Source organism: Plectropomus leopardus, chromosome 8 (genome assembly GCF_008729295.1).
Source record: "Plectropomus leopardus isolate mb chromosome 8, YSFRI_Pleo_2.0, whole genome shotgun sequence".
NCBI classification, from domain to species: Eukaryota; Metazoa; Chordata; class Actinopteri; order Perciformes; family Serranidae; genus Plectropomus; species Plectropomus leopardus.
In genome coordinates, this window is record NC_056470.1 from 15,351,527 (window position 1) to 15,373,849 (window position 22,323).

At 40.4% G+C, this 22,323-nt stretch overlaps 1 protein-coding gene across 2 annotated transcripts; it reads left to right on the plus strand.

The window, feature by feature from the left end:
* The first annotated feature begins 187 nt into the window (after nucleotides 1-187).
* On the plus strand, nucleotides 188-20,722 carry noc2l (NOC2-like nucleolar associated transcriptional repressor). 2 transcript variants are annotated; one of them, XM_042491740.1, is made up of 16 exons: nucleotides 188-247; nucleotides 1,492-1,629; nucleotides 1,745-1,928; nucleotides 2,020-2,266; nucleotides 2,953-3,043; nucleotides 3,132-3,210; nucleotides 3,882-3,992; nucleotides 4,083-4,196; nucleotides 4,378-4,566; nucleotides 5,715-5,854; nucleotides 8,376-8,487; nucleotides 12,485-12,598; nucleotides 14,724-14,825; nucleotides 15,263-15,406; nucleotides 20,119-20,232; nucleotides 20,528-20,722. In XM_042491740.1, exons 1-16 carry the CDS (start codon nucleotides 228-230, stop codon nucleotides 20,705-20,707), a joined length of 2,079 nt encoding a protein of 692 aa, XP_042347674.1. In that variant the 5' UTR covers nucleotides 188-227; the 3' UTR covers nucleotides 20,708-20,722. The 2 variants fall into 2 exon arrangements, with proteins under 2 accessions (XP_042347674.1, XP_042347675.1); XM_042491741.1 differs by lacking the exons at nucleotides 15,263-15,406; nucleotides 20,119-20,232; nucleotides 20,528-20,722 and adding an exon at nucleotides 15,023-15,229 and having other exon boundaries at nucleotides 190-247.
* The last annotated feature ends 1,601 nt before the right edge of the window (nucleotides 20,723-22,323 follow it).

Sequence of the window (22,323 nt, forward strand, 5' to 3'; positions counted from 1 at the left end):
GTTTCGGTTAAACTTGAGAAATGACACGTTTGAATGCTCATGTGTGTAATCAAAATCAAATGAACAGCACCCAACAGTGTTTAATTGAAAAAAATAGTGCTTCTTTAATTAGATTCGCAAACCAGTTTACGGTATAGCACCCATGAAACATAAAACCAATCCAGTCCCGATGCACCGAGGCATTGTGGGTATTGGGGTTTGATAGTGTCACGTTTTTGGGATCCAACATGGCAGGCAAACAGAAAAGGCATGTGGGCATTGTCTTTACTTTTTTATGTGTATTACGTGTGTTAATGATAATAATCGTTGTATTCTTGTGAGTGAGAGTGTTGGCAACGCAGTCGGTGTGTTTGCGGGGTTTCAGAAACGCGTTTTAGTGAATATTGTGTGCGATCGTGTGCTAGCTTACCATGCTGTTAACGCTAGCATAGAGTTTGCGGTTCTTGAGAGCAGCTAACTTTGTTGCATCAAACAACAAGTATATGTAAAGTTATTCTTCTTAGAAATGGATTATTCGGTAATATTAAAGGGGACTTTTGCACCCGGTTAAGTGCAAGGCTGACAGTTCATCGACAAAACGCTTGAATTGACGCTGGAAACTGGAAACGTACAAACATACCCCCACATGTTGTCCAACACATTATTTTACAGACTCTTTATTACGTTTTCTTTTAAAGTGCTCAAACACACACACACACACACACACACACACACACACACACGTATATAGGTATTTGTACCCGTATATAAATACACATTCTAATCTTATAATGACCCTGCAATTGGAGGAAAATATATATTATAAAATATAAAACACATGGGCCAGTTTTTATTAACATATCAATTTGTGTTCTTAGTTTATGTATAATCCTCTCCATTGTGTATGTATTTTAAGTAAATTAAGGTGTAGGAAAAAATGAAATAATAGATATTGTCAACAAATGCAGTAACAAGTCATCTGCTGATTGGGATGACAATGATATGACTCTTGTGAAGAAGGTAATTGAGGGTATTGTGGAGCCACTAAGTTATATCTGTAAATTGTCATTCCAGTCTGGTACATTTCCAAACAAAATTAAATTGTTAAAGTTAAGCTGCTACATAAATTGGGGGGTCAAGCACCAGTTTACAAATTACACGCCCCTTGTCAATACAATGATTTTTGGTTGGTCAAAGCCTTTTGGCATTCCACTAACAGCATCCTCAACAAGTATTTGTCTCACTTTGCACAGTGAAGCGGTTTTAGATAACAGATATACACAATTTTAATATTTGAAAGCAATTTTAATGTTAAAGACTGCTTCCAGGACACAGTGGACACTCTCCAAAATGTAGCCCCGCAGGGACAATTATTGTGAAAATGGTTTGCCACTGTGTTAACCCAGGACCTCCAGCTGGCACTCTAATGAGAATAGTTAGTCTTTTGTGCTGGAGTTTTTAGCAACTTATTTCATGTTCAGCTGTTTGTTTGTTTTTTCTTTCTACTTTTAGGAAATTAGAAGACCTCAGTGTGGATGAGTTCCTGCTGTCAGGTTTTGACTCTGAAGGTGAATCAGAAGAAGAAACTAAAAAACAAAATGGACTCAAAAAGAACAAGAAGACAGACCTCAAGTCTGCAGCCTCCAATACGTGAGTCCTTAGCATTGCATTCATACAGTATCATTGTCGTGATGGTTATAATTAGCACCAAAACGCCTCAAGGAAAGACAATAAACTCTCTTGTGATGTTTTTTCTCCTTTACAGAGATGATCGGAAGAAAGGCAAAGCCACTGAGCATAAGGAGCAGCTGTCCAGGTTAAAGAGCAAGGATCCAGAGTTCTACAAGTTTCTGCAAGCAAACGACCAAACACTCCTAAACTTTGACGACACAGACAGCTCTGAGGATGAGGAGGAGAAAAAGTATCATAGATTACCATCTGCACTGGAGGTAGGCTGGCTGCTGGTGTGTGAGTTCACGGTTACTTTTTTTTTTTTCTTGTGAAAATAGAGATCTTCATAGTGGTGTGTTTTGCATTTAGGAGGCGGGCTCTGATGACGATGATGCTGAAGATGATGAGGAGGGTCAAAAAGGTTCAAAGAAATCCAAGAAAGCAGTGGAGGCTATCAAAGTCACAGACAAAATGATCGAAGACTGGAAAGCTGCCATGAAGAAGGAACCCACACCTCGTCTCTTTAGAGAAGTCACCCAAGCGTTCAAGGCCGCCGTGGCTACAACCAAGGGTGAAGGAGCGGCTCAGTGTCGATACAAAGTGGCGGACAGTTCAGGTAAAATATCACGTTTGATATGTTTATTCGATGTAAAAAATACAGCATCATCACTTAGATGATATATTGCCAGAATAATCTAAAAAGAAATTGCTTTAAATGAAATTCAGTCAAGACTCTGCAACATTTTGATTTGATTTGGGAGCTCTTTGTTTTAAAATAAATAAATCTGAGCTTATATTTGATGCCAGCTTTCTGGTCTTGGCAGATATCAGAGACGGTAAAACAGACGCATTATGGTCATTACCAAAAAGTATTGGTGTTTGACACCCAGCCTGACTCTCAGATCAGATTTTTTTTAGGTCTTACAGGTCAGCATATACTTGGGTCGCATCATTTTGACACCAGCATACGCCTGTGGTGCGCGAAGCCTGCACACCATTCAACAGTTGATATAGCCGGTATATATATGCTTGATCAGCTGCTAAATTTTGAGAGTGACATTGTCACCCAAAAGGCACATACAATTGATAGAATTGTACTGAAGGATACAATACAACATCCTACACTCCACAAATGTGCATAAATATCTGTGCTCCATGTTCAGCTTTTTTTTATTTATTTATTTATTTATTTTTTATGTAAGCTGTGAATAAATTGTCAAATCAGGTTTTCTTGCGTGCGCAGGAATTACGATTTACGTATTGGTTCATGCATAAATGTGTCTTTTCCTGTACTGTCTGCAGTGTTCAACGCCTTGGTCCTGTTTTGTATCAGAGATATTCATGGCGCCCTGCAGAGGACGCTCAACCTGAAGCCAGATAAAGACCCAAAAAAGTATGAAGTGGATTTGACATGATAGTGTTTATGTAGTTGTGGTCAGTTTGTTCACTCCTCACTCTTGTTTCCTCTGTTATGTTTTCAGGCTAGTTCTCCCTTCATCTAGTCCAAAGTGGCAGAAGAATCAGATCGACATCAAGATGTATCTCAGTGGAGTAGTTCAGGTTTGTTTCACTGTTAACTTCAAGTCTCTCACTTCAAGCCCCTTTTTACACATGCGCTGCAAATCTGAAATTATCTCGACGTTACCTGGATGAGCTGTGCTGTATATAAGAATGCAAACGTCTAAATCAGTTGGAATCAGACATTAATCAGACTTTGTCTCTCCAGCAAACCTGGTCAGAGCCTGTTTAGTGTCTGATTGATTCCATGTCTGAAGCGAGCAGGTTCTCAAGGAGAATTTGCACTGAGCGAGTAGGTGGCGTTTCTATCACGCAGCTTGTGCGAACCTGACGAAAACAAATGCTCAAAGGTGAAGTACAAGGGTAATATACATTAAGATGGCAACGAAAGTATCGAGATTTGGAACTTCTGTTGTTAAAGGCTAAAGCCCAAATTGTTGCATGAACCAAATCGAGTATTTTCAGTGGGCGAGAAGTTTCTGACACTGCCAGAAAATTGGTCCTGTATCTATCAGTTTGTGCTTTTTCCCTTTTGAGTTCTGCCTCTTGTATTTTTGAGGCAGACAGGACAAGGTACAGTCGATGAAATGCATTTTTTTCATTAGTTAATAACAGAGCTTTACATGCCTTGATATTTTCTTCCTCTTGTACTTTTGCATCCTTAACCTCAGTTTTCCTCAAATATCTCTTTTGTCTCTCTCTCCCACCTTCAGCTGTTGTCCTGTCTAACAGAGGCCACAGTCATCAGCGCTGTCCTGCGGCACGCCAACCAGCTCGTACCTTACTACCTTTGTCTACCCAAACAGTGTCGTCATCTTGTTAAGGTAAGACTGTCGGATGCAGTGAAATGTCATGCTTCATTGTACCCTGCAAGAGAGTTTTTAATGTATTTTTGCTAATGTCTTTTTGTGCAGCAACTGATGAAGCAGTGGAGCACAGGAGAGGAGACAAGTCGGGTTCTGGCATTCTTGGCCCTCAACAAAATCTGCAGACACAAGCAGGAAACATATCTGAACCCCATTATCAAGGTGAGGCAAAAGCAGACTAATACAGGGAGAGAAAGTCTCAAAGCAATCCTGGATGTAAAATGGACAACAAATTGCTGAGGGCAGTTCCATGAAAGACTGTCAGAATGAGAGTTCCATTTCTTTTCAGCATTTTCCTTTGTCCCATTGTTGCTATAATTGTTGCTTTTCTTTCTCTTTGCAGCAAATGTACATTTCCTATGTACAGAACTGTAAGTTCACATCCCCCAACGCGCTGCCCATGATCAACTTCATGCAGCGAACTCTAACAGAGATGTACTCCCTGGACACACAGGCCACTTACCAGCACGCTTTTATCTACATCCGACAGCTGGCCATCCACCTCAGAAATGCCATGACCATGAAGAAAAAGGTTGGTTTTTGACTGTGTGTACGTGCTCAGGGAGATGGTCTGCTTTGTGCCATTAAAAACTTTGAAGAGATGTAACGATGAATTGAGAGGCAGTTAAAAATCGATTAAAAAAATATGTGAGATTCAAATCTGTAAGATGAAAAATGAACTGTGATACTTTTTTTTAACTGCAGAGGGTGTACGCTACTATTGACTACACTTGCTTGACATGCTACGACACTTCGTGTTCAACGTCCTAAGTCATGTACGAGAGTAGAGACAGCTCGCCACCGTAAATAAGACGAAGCAAAGGCTCTCTGACAGGCGATATTGAAATAGAGGATGCACCCTCCGGTTTCAAATCGAAGTGTGGCAGGATTTGAGCTTCATCAAGTCAGAAACTAATAAAGGCGAGAAGATAACAGAAAAGACCAAAACTGCAAATATTGAAAGAGGGTGTTGAACTACACAAATAGTACAACTAAAATGATGCAGCATGTGAGCCGGCATCACAGTGAGGAGCTCAGGCACCACCTACACACGTTACTCGATAGCGACGACTACATGGCCAAACCACACTGACAAGCACATTTGCATCCCCGCTCACCCTAACGAGTACAAGAGCCAAACAGAGAGCCCAGCTTTATCACCCACGAGTGGCAAATGGCCAGCTCATTTCTTCAAACTCGCCCTCTCTGCTTTCCCCTCGAGCAAAAACAAACCTTTCCACATCAGCCACCCCGTCCCAAATGAAAGTGTTTTTTTTAACAGCGGGGGACATTGTGAACGCCCAGAAAGGCATTCTTTGTGTTTTGCATTCATACCTGACCTCAGAAATAATAAAGGATTCTTAAATTTGATGTAGAAGAGAAATGCAATATTTTGAAATATTGATAGAATATTTTTCAATAATAATTTTTCTGTAATTTCATTTTGTATTAAAAAAATCGTGAGAAAATCGTATCGTGAACCCAGTAACATGAATCGTATTGAATCGTGAATTGCGTGAATCGTTACATCCTTATTGATTGTTATTGTTTTTAGGACAACACATTGCAAAAAGGAGCCAGTTATTGAATGAACACACAGAGTTCAGTTGTTATTGAGGTTCACAGCCTTTTTATGCACCTCCTAATGTGTCGACGACTGTCCTTGTGTGTGTTCTGTAGGAAACGTACCAGTCGGTTTATAATTGGCAGTATATCCACTGTCTGTACCTCTGGTGTCGAGTCCTCAGCACCTTGCACCCCAGCGATGTCCTCCAGCCTCTCATCTATCCACTCTGCCAAGTCATACTCGGCACCATCAAGTGAGTAAATTTATATTCTTTTATTATTTGAAGTAATTTCAAAGGTCCAGTCTGAAGTATTTGGGAATACATTGGTAGAAATGGAATATATTATTCATAACTATGATGTTGTGGGTGTAAAAGAGCAGCTCCTCTTCCGAAAAGGCCGTCATGTTGTTTCCACAGCAGCTCAGAAGAAAAAAAAAAAAAAAAAAGCTCTAGATGTGGCCATTTGCATTTTTTTGTAGGCCACTGTAGTTCTCCTAAATGCTTGGCACACGGGAGAAGTTTCAGTTGGTTGCAATCTGCAACTTCATGGCTGCCGCTAAATCCTACGCACTGGACCTTTAAACTGTCTGACTAAATAATCCATTTTAGAGTGTTTCAATTGAAGCAGTCACCTATTTGCTGTAGCCATTTCTGGTCAAGAGTTCTGTATTTGTTGCAACTAAAATTATTTCAGGGCCACAAGATTTTCATAGGTTTGCAAGGTATTTACAACTTTTGATATTTTTCTAGTCTAATTAAGTAATTGTGTCAGAAGATAATTGATTTAATACAACGTAAGGCAAGAGAAAAATATTTTTAGTGTTTTCGCGTAAAAATTAATTATCAAAACAGTTGCAGATTGATTTTATTGTCGGTCATAGATACCTCAGCCACTCGTTTCAGCTCTGAACAAAATATCAGCACCCGCAATATTGGAAAATCAGCAGTCATTAGTCATAATGACATGAAAAAATGTATTTTGATCTTGCAAAAATCCTCCCAAAAGGGCTAAAAAATATCTGTGCAGTGTTTTGGCATCTGATAAACCTTGAACTCACGGATCTATGGATCTGAATCTCCCAGATTCATTACTTCATTGGCTCAGCATGACCTGAAGTAACACGCCACCATCAACACCTCTTTTGTCCCGAACTTTATATCAACACGAGCTTTACACATCAGCATAAAGCTCTCAGCAGCAAATGAACAGCGCAGAACTGAGAATAAAGGGTCTCCTGCTGTGACAATACTGTTTGAGTGACAGAATGGCTGCTGGCAAAAAGTGATAAATAAGGCGAGATTATGCACTGAGGATTGCAGTGTTGCTGAACATACAGGCACGGAGGGTGGGAGCGAATAATGTTAAACATCGACGGATATGAAGTGTTGAAACGAAAGATCCGCTCACCAAGTAGCTCCTGTTACAAGGATTTTAATCGTGCATCATGTTTCTCCACAGACTTCTTATGAATACAGTCCCACCACCTCAAATACCAATTATGAACGTACAAGCCTTTTTTATCATTTCTTAAACACAGATGGATATGTCAGCATTAAGTTTTGTCATGAATTTGATGATGCACAAAAATAAATGCATGATGTATAGTATATAATGCAGTGAAAAGTGCTCAAGGTAAAGTGAAAATAATGTAATCATTTGTGGTGGAAGTCACCAGAGATCCAGCTATACAATATTATCGTGATAGTTTAGTCGTGATACAATATTATTGAGGGAAAAATGATCAACATCTGTTTTTCATTAAGAAAAAGTTTTAAAGATAGTTTCTTACTTTAGTCAGTTTTTATTGCAGCAAAATGTTTCAAGTGGACTAAAAAATATTACTTTTAAATATTAATTATCACACAAGTAGGCTTCTAAAAGTTTATTTTTTATTTTCAATAATAATTTATGTAATAAATTAAATGGATTCTTGGCGTCCATGTATCAATACAGTTATATCACACAAAATATCGCAATACTGCTGCTGTTATGTACCCCCTCAAATAATGATGATTTTATTTGTCTGTTATAAATTATTTTTAAGTTTTGTTGTTCAACTGTGAAATACCCTGCCTACAGTACATGTCTGTGTTTTTACTATTTAGGGCTGCAACTACCAATTATTTTCATCTTTGCTTAATCTGTTTGTCATTTTCTTGAATAATTAGTTGTTTGGGCTATAAAATGTCAGAAAATGGTGAAAAATGTCAGTGTTTCCCAAAGCCTTAGACAATGTCCTCAGATGCCTTGTTTTGTCCACAACCTAAAGAAATTCAGCTTACTGTCATAAAGGAGTAAAGATACCAGAAATATATTAACATTTAAGAAGCTGGAATTCGAGAAGTTTAACCTTCTTTCTCCTTTAAAAATTACTCAAATGATGTAATTGCCTGTCTAATTAATTGCAGATTTATTTAATAGCGAGCAATTAATAAATCAATTGTTGCAGCCCTACTGCTCTTTGATAACAGCGTTGCAAAAAAAGTAAGAATTTCTATGCATACAGTATATTTAAAAAAATAATTATTGGATAAAGCTATATGTAGTTACCTATTTTTTTGATTCACAGATAACGATAGTGGTGTCACACACCATAAGTTGTAAATAATTGTCACTTTCTTAAATTGTGGTAGAGAAAGTTTTGCGGCATCCTTCCATGTATTTTATATGCGGTGTGCAATTATATGACTTGTTTGTGTGAAACCACTTTGTCAGTGTACATTTTGCCAACAGCAGGGGGAGACATTGACCACTTTTTCTCTCACTGAACAGACTGGTGCCCACAGCCAGATATTACCCTCTGAGGATGCACTGTTGCAGAGCCCTCATCCTGCTGTCCAGCAGCACCAACACATTTGTCCCCATCCTGCCTTTCCTCTTAGAGGTAAGACTTCATGTCATCTCCAGTAACCAGCATTCACAGCGGAAAAATGTGGATCTGACAGGATCAGTGCAGCTTGTGTGAAGTTTTCAGCACTTTTAATTGTTTCTCTTACGTGTACACTGAACTGAAACGCCTCAAATAGTTAAAAGTATGCAGAACAAACAACAGTCAGTTGGTTGTCTTTGTCACAAACGGAAACAATGAAAAGGTAGATGTGATGAAATGTTCCGTCGGTGGTTTGCTGTGGAAAACATCAGCGGTATATGAAATGCATTTTGGTCTCAACGGCCACAACTGAAGGAGCTTGGGAGGAAACACGCCAAAGGATAGGAGTGTTTGTGTGTGCGTGAGAGAGAGAGAGAGAGAAACCCCTTTTGTTATCAGACCAATCACAGGTCACCAACTGACAGCATTTTCTCTGGGTCAGGTGTGAAGCACGTTAATGTGCAGTCTGTGTGTCTTTTTTGTGCAAATGAGTGCAAGTGTTTGTGCATGTCGCGAGGTGGTGTTATGGTGTGCTCGAATAGAGCACCGTGCTGGCGACAGCGGCTAGCTCGGCCCGCTCTGATCGGTCACTGCACGCCTGTTGTGTATATTTGTTTTGTAAGCGTGCATGCATGAGTGTGTGCGCGCATGCAGCAGTTTGACCAAAGCGATAAAGGCTCGGTAGTGGTTCACACTCTGGTCCCAACGCACTGTGCAGACCACATCCTCTCTGCTCATGGCCCACTCTCCACCTCTTTTTCCCTGTGCGCACACTCAGAGCCCCCTCCCTGAACCCCTCAACAGCAAACCATGTTTATTTGTGACGCACAATATTTCCTGTGTTTTTTCTCCTTTACTGTTCCCCTTGTTAAAGCACTGTCAAAGGCAGGCTGAGGTACGCTGCTACTGTTTTAATTAGAGCAGCAGAAGCAGCCCCTTCCTCCTGTGTGTCTGTGCCTGTGTGTGTTCTTGCATCTCTGAGGGGGGTGTATGATTTGGAGCTTCCTGCTTCACTAGCTGTTTGTGTGTGTGTGTGTGTGTGTGTGTGTGTGTGTGTGTGTGTGAGTGTGTGTGTGTGTGTGTGTGTGTGTGTGTGTGTGTGTGTGTGTGTATGCACCAGGGTTGGCCCATGCCTTCCCACTTCCCCCTGGCTCCCCCGCAGACCGCCACCACATCCTATGTTTGTACAGACAGCACCGGCCAGGAGCGTTGCTCTGCTTCGCACACTGAGCACAGTAACGACCACACACACACACACACACACACACAAATGCACAGAGATACGGGGAGTCAGAAATAGCTTGATACACAAATACAAGACAGAAATTCACTTGCGCATTGTGGGCAGATGTGAAAGCTAAAGCTTGTAGACAAATAGCCCACATGCTGGCTAGAATGTACTTTCACAGACTAAGATAGAAATGTGTCATCACAGTAGCACTGCAGTATGTAAAACGAACTGTGCAGAATAATAATTGTTATAAATGAAGAACTCTATCAGCATAAAGCTGATGTAATATTACTGTATACTGTGGCTGTGGTTGTTCACCTGGATTCCTTATGTTGAACTAATGAAAAAAGTGAGAGGAAAAAAGTAGATTTATCAAATGTAGAAGTTAACTTTAAACAGTGAGGAGCTACAGAGCACTGTTCGCAAATATGAACAGACACAAGAACAATTTCCTTCCACAAGTCTATAACATTTTTGGTTTTACCCATTTTTTATATTTTATATATTTACCCGTTAATTATATATTTTTGTAGTTTAAGTACACACGGTAAACATGTAAATATCTGTAAAAGATAATCTGAGCATTGTACATTCAGGATGGGCACCTTAGGTAATTTCGGTACTCACATTAGATTATTACTGAGTACTTGCAAAAAAGGTAATTTAAGAACAGGGTTAGGTTAACACCTCTTCCTCATATACAGCGAGGCAAGGCAAGTTTATATATATATAGCACATTTCAGCTCCAATTCAAAGTTATCTACATAAAACAAAAGTAGTGCAGACATAGTGCGAAAAACATTATAAAGGAGCATTTAAATGCAATTAAAACTTAAAGAGCTAGAAAATTGAAAATAAAAAGCTAGAAAAATTTACCAAGACAGGCATAAAATGCAAAAACAAAAGTTACACTGCAGTGTAAGAAATGAATCCGTATTCAATCTAATAAAAGGCAGTGAGTGAGCGAAATCTGGCAGATGTTGTATGAAAAGTGTCCAGATATACAACAAGCAACAACAACATTCAGAGAGCTTATTGAACCTTGACCAAGCGACGGCTTGCTTTTGCTCTAAAAAAAGCCTTGCGAAAATAGTGTCGCTTTTCAAACAAGCCACATGTGGCACTGCCTCTTTGCTGACGCACAGAGCAGGAAAGGAAATCTTCATTGGGAAACCATGAAACAGTCTAATGTTTGCTTGCTCGCTCATTCACATCGTGTCGAGTAGAACGAGGAGGACACCAACCATGTCATGCTGCACACGCAGTAGAGGTTAGCTATGATAGGCAAGATAACATTGCATAACTTGCATTGAAACCCCTTTTTCTGTATTTTGTAGGAAAACATTTGAACATCATTTTCATGCTCACTTGCTTCTCTGCCTGTTATATTGTATAGAATGATGTCTGTCTGAAATGGCTCACTGTTTTCTGCAGCTTCGCAGATCATTTTTGCTAAATTGATCTGTGAAGATATTCATAGACAATCACATCACTGCCTGTTGTCCAAAAAGTAAATTCAAAATGCAGAACAGTGTCACTTTCTGTTTATATTTATTACTGTTTTCTTTTCTGAAGCCACCGTATAAATCTGTACGTTGTAGCCGGGCGTTTATGTTTACCTTATTCAGTTTTGTTGTCCTTGTTTTTAGCTTTGTGCCTATTTTGTGTTTGTACATTGGGCCTCACTCACTAAAAATGTGTGTAGAAATGCAGAGGCTGCCGTCTCTTCTACCACGGTTAGATTCGTCATCTAAACACCTGCTCGGAGGCAGATCTGAAATTTATAGCCCTGTTAATAATAATAGTTATAATAATAATGATCATGGCACTAAAATTGGTGGGAGTAGCCATGGTAACAGGTACATTCAAGTCTCATATACACACTGTAAGCTAGGCCTAGGACACTTGGTTTTATTGTGGAATATTTTAATTATGACAATAACTGATGAGGATGAAATAAATGCCTTTATTGGTAAATTATTAAATTAATGGTTTTAGATATTGTGTCTATTAAAGCCATTTTTAATGAATGTGGTTTTAATATGCTCTGCATTTAGTTAAAAGGTGTTTGTTCACATTTTCTAAGACAGCCGAATGTTCATCATTTGTGTGTATGCATGGTCTTAGGCAGTTCTACATTTGTTCACAAAGTACAAACAAATTCAGGTAAGTAAATATTGATAAGTCACAGATTTGTGCGTAAATCGTAAGTACACACGATTTAGGCACAGATTTGTGCGTATGCACTATTTGTGAATGAGGCCCATTAAGAGCACAAAAAAACTGATTGAAATTCCATGTATCTGCACACATACTTAGAACTACACATACAAGAAGCAGCCAGTAAAGCTGATCCCAAACAGGAGCCTTATTTAAGTTTTAATGCACAGGTTTATAGTTAAAGGGTTAATTATTTACTGACTGGTTTGGATCTTTTGTAGGCCACACGCTGGACTTTTTCTTTATAGATTCCTTGAGTATGAGGTGTGTCTTGATCGGATTATTAGAAAGCAGGTCAATAATGAGAGTCACCTAAAAACTACTTTATTTTCAAAATGCAAACCAAAAGAATGATGGGAAACGATAACAATCTAGAACAATAAACACGAAAGTAAACAAAGGTTATCAGTTCACATGTTGTCCATATGCTTTGAACTTGTTTTGGGTGCTGAATCTGTGCACTGTTCTGTTCTCTGAAGAAAGCATGAATTTCACTATTGTACCAATAAAATGTAGCATTTCAGTCTGAGTTGAACACTTGTTTTTGCCTTTCCTTTATAGATTTTTCACCAGGTGGACTTCAACAAGAAACCGGGCCGAATGAGCAAGAAACCCATCAACTTTGCCGTCATTCTGAAGCTTGGTAAAGTCAACCTAATGGAGAAAGCCTATAAGGTAAGTAATAATATATCAATATACAATATTTAAACAGATAGCCCAACAGTCTCTCTGAACACAAGCGAGACAGAAAAAGGGTAGAGATAGGATCAAATTCAAACAAGAGAAGAAATAAGGCAGGATGCAAAATATCAGGATGAAATAATACAAATAAAAAGGCCATAAACAACAAAAGAAATAAACCCAGTAAAACCCCAAATAAAGGACATAAAATATATATAAAGTACTTAAGATAAGTGAAATAAATAAATTAACGTAATACTGCGATCCACCTTCTGTGAGGGCAGACGTACAGACAGTTTTTTCGGCAGTTTGGGTGGAGTTTTTTGTTGTCCTGTTTGTGTGAGTGCTTCTGATCTTTCTTGCACTGAGAGGGAGCAGCAGCTGATCTGATGAGCGGTTCTTAGTTAATGTCATTTTCACGTCGCTCCCTTACACTGCGTGTTAGCCTGCGTGTGTACATAAGGGGATTGAGGGCAGCGCTGAAACTGGCCCTCTGTCACCACACTCATTCCTGCAGCCAAGAGGATTGCAGCACGGCCCTCTGGGATTATCCCCTGCACTCCGCTCGCTAGGGCTGTTTTCACTGCTGTCACCTGGGCAGCTGCCACGAACCTCTGCCTCGTAGACACACGCAGACCTGACTCAACGAGCTCTGATCTCACTAAACCTGAGTACTTAATAGTATACAGGCTAAAAAAGTGTTTATTCACAAAGAGAGGCAACTGTGTCTAGTAGTACTGTAGATGATGTGTTCACTTACTCCAGCAATGAAAGTTTTTTAAAGTGCACGCAAATAAATCAATACATAGGGGTACATTTTAGCCTCTGCCGCTTATAGGCATGAATGCCATTTTTTTTCCAAATCTGGCTTTATCTTTATCTGCTACGTAACACTTTTAGGAAACTCACAGACTGGATGACTTGAATATTTAATTCAAACAGTGTTACATACAATCAAAAAACAGGGTGGGGCAGAAATTGTATCTGTTGGCAGCGCTAGGGTTACAAGGTACATTTCTGCAGGAATGATTACTTGGCCCTTTTTTTCTTTCCTAATCTACTAGTGTTTGTGCAATTATTATAAGTACCACTTTTAGTCACTGTTAAGCAGTGGTGGGTAATACCATGTTATATTTACTCTGAGTAAATATTATCTGAATCATTTTTGAAGTCATACTTCTAAGAGGAGTTGGTTTGCTGACTACTTTGTACAGTTACTCAAGTACATTTGCAATAAATTGTATGTATTTATATTTCATTACATTGGAATGCACACTGCGCCACTTTTACTGATACATTTAGTTATAAATAACATGTATTCAGCTGAGACCACAAACAACACAGTGATTATTCGACAGTAATTGTCCAATAGTGAGCGATAAGACAACCAGTACACACACAAATACACGATGCAGTGTGTCAAAGCCTCTTGTTTGAGGTTTTGGTAACCTCTGGATTCCACTGTGCACAGATGCACTGTCTTATGATGGAAAAGCGGCCATTATAGCCGATAGCGGCCGCTCTTCTTTCAGAAGTTTCAGAATGGCTTTCAACTGTGATCCATGCGTGAAACTTTTTTTTTTTTTCTTTTTTTTTTTTTGAGGAGATGAAACAGTACTTAAAAGCACAAAATTTGTCTGGATCGTTTTTTTTCAGATATGCCACTTTAATGACAACTAACATGAACTTTACATTTGTTATTTCCTGTTGAGGATAACTGTCCGAACGTCATACATCTGTGTAATAAATAGCATCTAATCAAGTTTCTGAGTACTTTTACCTAAGACAATATAATTACTTGTGTATATTTTTCCTAAGCCGAACCCTGTTCAGCAATGACTTTATATTGAACCAGAAGAGAAAGCTCATCAGTGAACACACCAAACATATCTGAGATGTGGGCAGAGATTCAGAGGCCTGAAATAGGCCAGGCTGTCAGTCATAAATCTTTTGTAATAAGTGAGATGCTAATTCAGATAACAGTCTTAATGTGTTTTGGTCTCTGATTTTGCACTGAATGTAGTTACACAGCAAAGAGTCTCATGACAAACTAAAGTTTTACACACCTGTGTTAATGTTAAAAATTGCTCATCAGTCATGCTGTTGTTTTGTATCTCAGGATGGGCTGATTGACCAGCTGTATGACCTGATACTGGAATACTTCCACACTCAAGCCAGCTCCATCGGCTTCCCAGAGCTCGCCCTGCCCACTATCATTCAGGTAACACGGCTTTTTAAACTGATCCTGGAATGAGCTAAGTGATCTATGGTCGCATATCCTCTGCATGATACAGCACTACTCTACTTTTTTGTCTTCCATCAGCAAAAGTAGAGTTAAACCATACCATGCAGTGGAAATGCGGCATAGCTCTAGGAAGTGAATTGTCTTAATCAACAAGTTTACACACTCTCACACAGGTGATACAGAATGACGTTGATTCAATTTAAACTAACAAGGAAGCAGTGACACATCATTCCCAGAGTGTGAAACCCGCCTAAATAGATGATTCAGGATCTGGTTCGGGATCTGCCAGGCTGAATCTGCTCCCCTCAGGGAATACGACCACAAACCCTCCCCAGCTCTGCCTGAACGCACCGTATGGGTGGATGGGATGATTTTTTCCTCCTTTCTCACACTCCCCCTCCATGTCCCTGCAGCTGAAAGCATTCCTAAAGGAATGCAAAGTGGCCAATTACTGCAAGCCGGTGCGCCAGCTGCTGGAAAAGGTACAGGAGAACAGCAGCCACATCACAGGACGGAGACAGAAGGCCGCCTTCGGAGTGGCCGATGCTACCGCTGTGGTGAGTGTGTGAAAGACGGAGGGAGGGCAGGGGAAAACTGTCTTGTCCTGATTTTGCTGGCTGCCTTTCCAGAGTCCTCATTTTACCTCTTCCCTTCATTTGTATTTCAAGTCACTTTTCCCCTTTGTTTCACGATATTACGTTGATGTGAAACTTTAAGACGGCTTTTGAAAAATTTGATAATAAGTTTTAAATGCGGGCAGGTGCTGTTCCATCAAAATGCAATTATAAAAGTGAGCCAAAATAATAACAATATAAGAATATGTACTATAAAATGTAATACGAAAATGGTATAAAATAATAAATAGGTTCAAAATGTAGAAGTTGTTATAAATTCGGGGCTCAGAAGTTATGTTAGTGCACAGAAAACTTGAGCTGTGCACATAATTCTCAGCTCTATTGATGTGCATGTGACTTGGTAGAGCCGCCGACTCTCACACATTGGCCAAAAGACTCACACAATTGATACTTTTCACATGCTCTGATGCCACAGTCTATGCACGTCCATTTTCTCACACAGTGAAAAGCACATTAACCGAAAATATTGCTCTGCAAAAGAGGTTCACTGACAGACGAGACAGAGCAGCACTGCACAGCGTAAAACACTGCGATCAAGCAAGTTGCGCCTGCCGCACTGCTATGAAGTTACTTTAAAGAGGGATATTGGACAGACATTAATTCCGGAGCGAGCAGTGTCTTTATGCAGTTTCTGGTGATGTTGGCAGTCGGATGACGGTTTGCTCACCTCTTGGCGCTCCATTTAACTATTGAGGGATCATCAATGTATTTCTTTTTAAATAACACAAGAACTACGTTTTTTGTTTTGTATTTTTTTTTTTTTTCCAAAAACTTCATGCTGAATTGCCAATATTAGTGAAATTTAGAATGAAATAATCTGCATAATTGTTCTCATGTAGCACACTTACATCCATAATAAATCTGCAGTTCATTGATTTTACATAAATATTTTAATGTTGGGTTTTTTAATAACTTTCATGTATTGTGAGCCAGTGACCCAAATATAATATCAAAATCTGTCACTATACAGGAAACACAGGACATATAAATATTTAGAAATATTTTTATGAAACGTCATGTTTCTAATAACTTCTAGTGCCACATTGAACATTGAAACATTGAAAGCTGTTGTTATCAGGAGAAGTTCCTAAATGAAGTGTAATGGTCCATACTCAGTAATATTTACATCGTTGTAAATTGTTTAATTAGAATTTGCCAAAAAAATCTCAACATGATTAAACAAAACCAAATTTTTCCAATTTAGATTTGCTGAGAAGCAGCTCAAGGTGTTACCTTTTAAGTAGTTTCACTGTACATTATTATCATTTTGGTTGGATCTGGCTGTGGCAAAAATGCCAAGAAAGACAAATACACCAAATGATGTAGTGAAAAAAAATTGCTGCCAGTAAAACAAAAAAGTAAGGTGCAATGTCCGATTAAAGTTACATGCACCAGCACATGTACACAGGAAAAAGGGATTTCAAGCCCTGTAAATGGAAAGCTGCCGTAAAACTTTGACCACCCGGTAGCGATTCTTAACTAATTACTTTTTGTTAAGTCATTAAAAGCATAAACATAACAATAAATGACAGCAGTACAGTCATATATAGATTAAAGAAGACTGAAATCAGGCGGTATTATTTAAAGGTCTTTTTTTAACTGATTTGTAAAACCTGTATGGATTCACCTGTTTGATGATTATGGAAGTCAATTTTGTGTTGTTTGCTCAAGCATTATTAATATCTAGCGAGTCATAATGCAATAAAATTATAGGAATGATTAAAAACAAATCATCGGCCTGATGAATAATAATTATTGTGTCATGCAACAATATGTTTTATGATTTACTGTTGTCATGTAGGTTAATCAGTTTGTTGCTCTTTCTACTTATTGAAAGTAGAAACAGTTTTATTACACCGTGACAAGTAATTTTATCATCATTTACTGCAAGCTGTTCACCTTATTAGCCCTCGTACTACATGTAATGTACTTTATGCATTTAAAGGGCTTCAGTGAACCTGGTATGTTTCAGCATGTGTTAAATCAGGTAAAATCACACAGAACCCACTCCACAGAGACCCAGACTGGTGAAATGCTACAGCAGCATTGTGTTAGACATGGTGTTCATCAGGTGAGCACCGGTCATTTACTCTGCACTGCATTCTGTTTTTCCTTAGCACTTTGGTTAGAAGAAACAGTCTAATTGATTTCTAATTAAACACTCAGCTCTGAACCATTTAATTTGGAATTTTAGTCCTTGAGTAAATTTTATTATTTTATTTACAGTTGAGACCTCAAACCTGATAATAAATGTAACACGAATGTATTCACAGCAACAGAATTATAAAACAGTCAACAAAACTCAGATTATAAATGAATTATGCCATGATGTCTGTCCATTAATCCCTCATGCTAATACATAAATCAGACCTAATGAGGAGTTGTCTGTTGTCACCTTGCCAGTTTTGGCGAGATTGTGTCGGCTGCTGTGGTGGGTTTGATCGATGCTTAGCTCAGCCCGCTTGACTTGGAGTTCTTTAATATCAGTGCAAGTTTGTCTAAACATAGCAGTTTCTTCCACTACAATACAACATGATATTAGTGTTTTTATTTCTGTCACTGTAATAAGTCATGCCAGCTCCATAGTACTTCACTTCCCTGTTTCTCTCGTCTTATCTCGACGTTCTCAAGAAGCAGCGTAAAGAGAGCAGTGTGCTCCAGTAGTGTGGCAGAGACAACTTTTCAGTAAAAACTTCTCTTTCGGGCTTGTGTCCAGCTAAACTCGTGGCTGCAGGCCATCGAACCGTCCTGACTGTGGAGCCCTGCAGTCAGCGGCTGATAATGGAGGCCAGTTCGCTGTATAAACTCTCAGCCTGGTTAAGAATGACCCTGTGGTTATTGGAAGCTCTTATGGGCTTTTGAACCAGAGGCGCTTCTCGCTTCCTTAATGAGCAGCCATTAGTGTGTGCTTGGTGTTGACTCGCTCTCTCTGTACGCTACCTGTCGGCACAAACATGCTTTCATGTGGCTTCGCTGCCGAGCCTCTTGACATGTTCTGCGGATTAATATTTAAGAGCATTTAAAAATGAAATTAAAGAGAACGGTCTTTGTGTAATTTAGATGATGAGAAAATGTGTGTGTGTACACATGTGGAAGAGTGTGTTTTAACAGAGTACAGCAGACAGACAGCGCGGCACCGTGGCAGCGCCAGCTCCTGCCGCCACAGCTTTCTGCTCAGCGGAGGCTGTCGCCATGGCATCCACTCCCTGGCATGGTGGCAGCAGTAGGTGTCACCGCAGGCGAAGGAGAGAGGACAGCCTTGCTGCTGCTATTGAAAAGGCCACGGCCCCCCTCTGGCCACCAGCCCCCTGCTGACATGTCACCCAAACTGAGAGCTAGCCTAATTAATGATGCCCTGCCTCCATCCAGGTCGCACTCTGACGTCTCTTGTCTTTCTCTGCTGCCTGAATCATTTTGTTTGTCTGAGTCGATGCTGAATTCAGAAGTAGCTTTTCTAGTTTCATTTTCTTATTCTGTCTTTTGTGTTTGTGCACGTCACCCATCTTAATAGCCGCATGGCAAATTGTGGTAAATGTGTTAGGCTAGCAGGCGCAGGAGGCCGCGGTCTGTTCGCTCTATTGGATTTGTTGGTCAGATAATGTGATTGGGTCTAATCAATATCATCCACAAAGACCTTTAGGGGCTGGAGGAAATCTGCCGGTCTCCTCTTTCAGGCACCTTCAGTCTGTCTTTTCCTCATCTTCTGACTCTTATTGCTGTCTTGTCTGTCCGTCTCTTTCTCCTTGTCAGTTGATGTAAAGTTGTGGTGGAAAGCCACATGTAGTAAGATCATTTTGGAACCTGAATGAGTGCATTTATGATTCCGCTTTCTGTTTTCAAAACTGATTTATGCGACCTGGAGTTTTGTCTTTCGGTAATGAAAGTGGCTACATATCTTCATCCACTGTCAGCCTGTCCTACACGATGGTAGGGACACTGTTGGTGCAGAGGACTATGTGATAAGAGTAGCTGCTTACAGGTATAACCATAGATGAGAAGCATGCGTGTGTGGTTTAGACAGAAAGAGAGAAGGAACAGTGGATGTGCTCAGAGCGGTCAGGTGTTGGCGATCAGAGCAGAGAGAAAATAAACAGTTAATTTTTCAAATGGTAGTAAATGTACAGTATAGGCTTGTCTTTGTGAATATCACGACGCCAGTGCAAATAATAATAAACATTATTTATACGGCACTTTACTTAACAAGATTACAAAGTCCTTTTCAGAAACAATAGATCACAAAACAAAATTCAGATATAATGCAAATAGCACAGAGGTCGCACAAATACATAAACACTGGGGGATAAAGAAACATTTTAAAAAGCAGAATAAAAAAAGGCTGTCTGTCTCAGTGCACTACAGTGCAGTATGTATATATGCAGGTGTTTGATTTTAGCCTGTGGCACCTCAATACTTTTCAGGTTTGGCCCTCCAAGGGAAAAAGTTTGGGTACCTCTGCCATGTATTATCATAACTAGAAAAAGTCATGGACAAGTTATGTCCATGTAAACACACACAGTGAATCTGCCGAGAAGCTCCTCTTACCAGATTCTGCAAAAATAACGACCACAATAGATATTCATGTTCATCAAGATGCTCATTCTTAAACAGAATAAATGAACATGTCCTCTACTCAGGCGGCCTGGGAGAAGCAGATCCAGGAGGAGGGGACCCCCCTCAGCAGGTACTACAGCCAGTGGAAGAAGCTGAGAGAGAAGGAGATCCAGTTGGAGATCTCTGGCAAAGACAGGGTAACTATCCAACTGAAAAAAAATCCAAAACATTTGTGTGATCCCACTCAGTCATCGTGAATCACTTCTGGGTTCTTCTTTATGATAGTCAGTGTAACCCACAAGAGTTGCTCTGTTACATAAATCTTGAAATAGTCATGCTATATTGTGGATGATTTTTTTACTGGCAGAACAATTATTTTATGATCTTAAGATAAGATAATACATCATTTGCTCCACTGCCAGGAAATGTGCAATCATCATCAGTGCAAGCAGGTTTGTGTGTTTACCCTGCTGTTTTTGTTTTCCTGTGAAGATGGAGGACCTGGACCTCCCTGACATCAAACGTAAGAAGATTCAGGAGAAGAAGGTGGAGGACAAGAAGGAGTTTAAGGATCTGTTTCAGTCCGACAGCGAATCAGACGAGGACGATGGAGGACTCCGAATCAAAGGCAAGCTGACTCTGACATACACTCACTCACACGTGGCCTGCTGAGGAGTTTTACTATGACGCCTCGGCCTCTAGGGGGCTGTGTTTTGTTCCAGCCTGGTTAAAGAGGTGATGACAGTTCAGGCAGATTTCTGGGCTTTTATCACTGCTTCTGCTACAGCCATTTTCTTAAAGATTTTGCTATACGAAGCAGATCACCCACAGAGCAGTTACCTCATTGCTATGAGTTATTGAAACATCTACATAGGCAGTTTCTGAGGAACCAAAAACTAAATTTGAAATCAAACTGGAGTGAAACTCTCGGTTTATCAGATAGCTATCAGAGAAGAGCCGAAGCCTGATCTTTCTTTAGCTCTGGTGTGTCTCGTCTTGTCAGGGTCGCGCACAGGTCGCAGGCAGCTGCGCCCTCACTTTTACAGCTTTACACTCGGACACGCTCCAAGCACAATCAAGCCCTCTGCAAGGTCACAGAGGAAAGGAGTAGGCGGCAGGGGGATTTTTTTTGATGCATCTGGACTTCATTGTAGGGAGAGTCCCCACAAACGGATGGGCAGCTGCCGGCAAGCGGCGGGCCTCCACCCCTCACTCCCTTTTTCGTCCATCTTTCCCTCCAATCCCTCCCACCCCTTGTGCACACACACGAGCTGAAACCCCCCGACAGGAAGTACAGGCTTGGATCCCAGCGGGGGTTCCTAATTCAAACCAGCCCAGTGGAACAGCCAGAGGTGGCCGCTCCCACTCCTCTCTCGCTCTTTCCCTCTTTCATTCTCGCTCTCTCTTTCTGGCTCTGTGGGCTTCAACCAGCTGCCCCCGCATGTCCTCGCAACACGTGCACACTCAAAGACACACACACACACACAGCTCGATGATAGCACACAAGCGCACTCCCACCACCTTGTCGTCCAGTCTTGAAGAGCCAAATGCTTTTGGGCTGCTCACCAAAGCTCTTTGTGGTCTCACACACTCCCGGAAAGAGGGGGAGTTTGAGAGGAGGGGGCTGATGATTTAGATTTGTGTGTGTGTGTGTGTGTGTGTGTGTGTGTGTGTGCGCCAATAATAAGTCTTCCAGGTCATTTGGGGGCAACCTCTGAGGTACAGCTGAAGTCTGCTTGCACCATGTGAGCTGCAAAGAGTGGAAGAGAGTGAGAGTGCGTTTGTCATCTTAAATTTAGATACGAAGGGAAGTAACTGATGTTTTAATAGACAATGTTTTTCGTGTGTGTGTGCGCGCACACATGCTCATTTGTTGTATTACTGTATGTGTGTGTTCGCAGTGTAGCAGACAGTAGCTCTGTTTTCCTCCTCTCTCCTCCACGCCCCCCAGCCTCTCATCACACCTCAACTTCAAAGCCTGTGGACTCCAGTTGTCCCTTTGGCTAGACAACACACACACACACACACACACACACACACACACACACACACACACACACACACACACACACACACACACACACACACACACGCTGCACCCTGAGTATACCACAACACAAATTCAAACTCCCAACTTCTCTGCAGTGCACACAAACACACTCCGGCACACACACTCTCCCATCATCCTCGTAGCCGTGGAACCTGCCTGCTATCTCCATTTGCTATATTTAGGCCGTGAGCATAAGATGTCTGAAATTGCCGGTAGTAAACTGTCATGGGTGTTTGTG

Coding starts and splice junctions, on each gene's coding strand:
- noc2l (XM_042491740.1), top strand. CDS start 228: ATGGCAGGCAAACAGAAAAG. Junction 1,630..1,744: donor AAGTCTGCAGCCTCCAATAC/GTGAGTCCTTAG, acceptor TCTCCTTTACAG/AGATGATCGGAAGAAAGGCA. Junction 3,044..3,131: donor CCAGATAAAGACCCAAAAAA/GTATGAAGTGGA, acceptor TTATGTTTTCAG/GCTAGTTCTCCCTTCATCTA.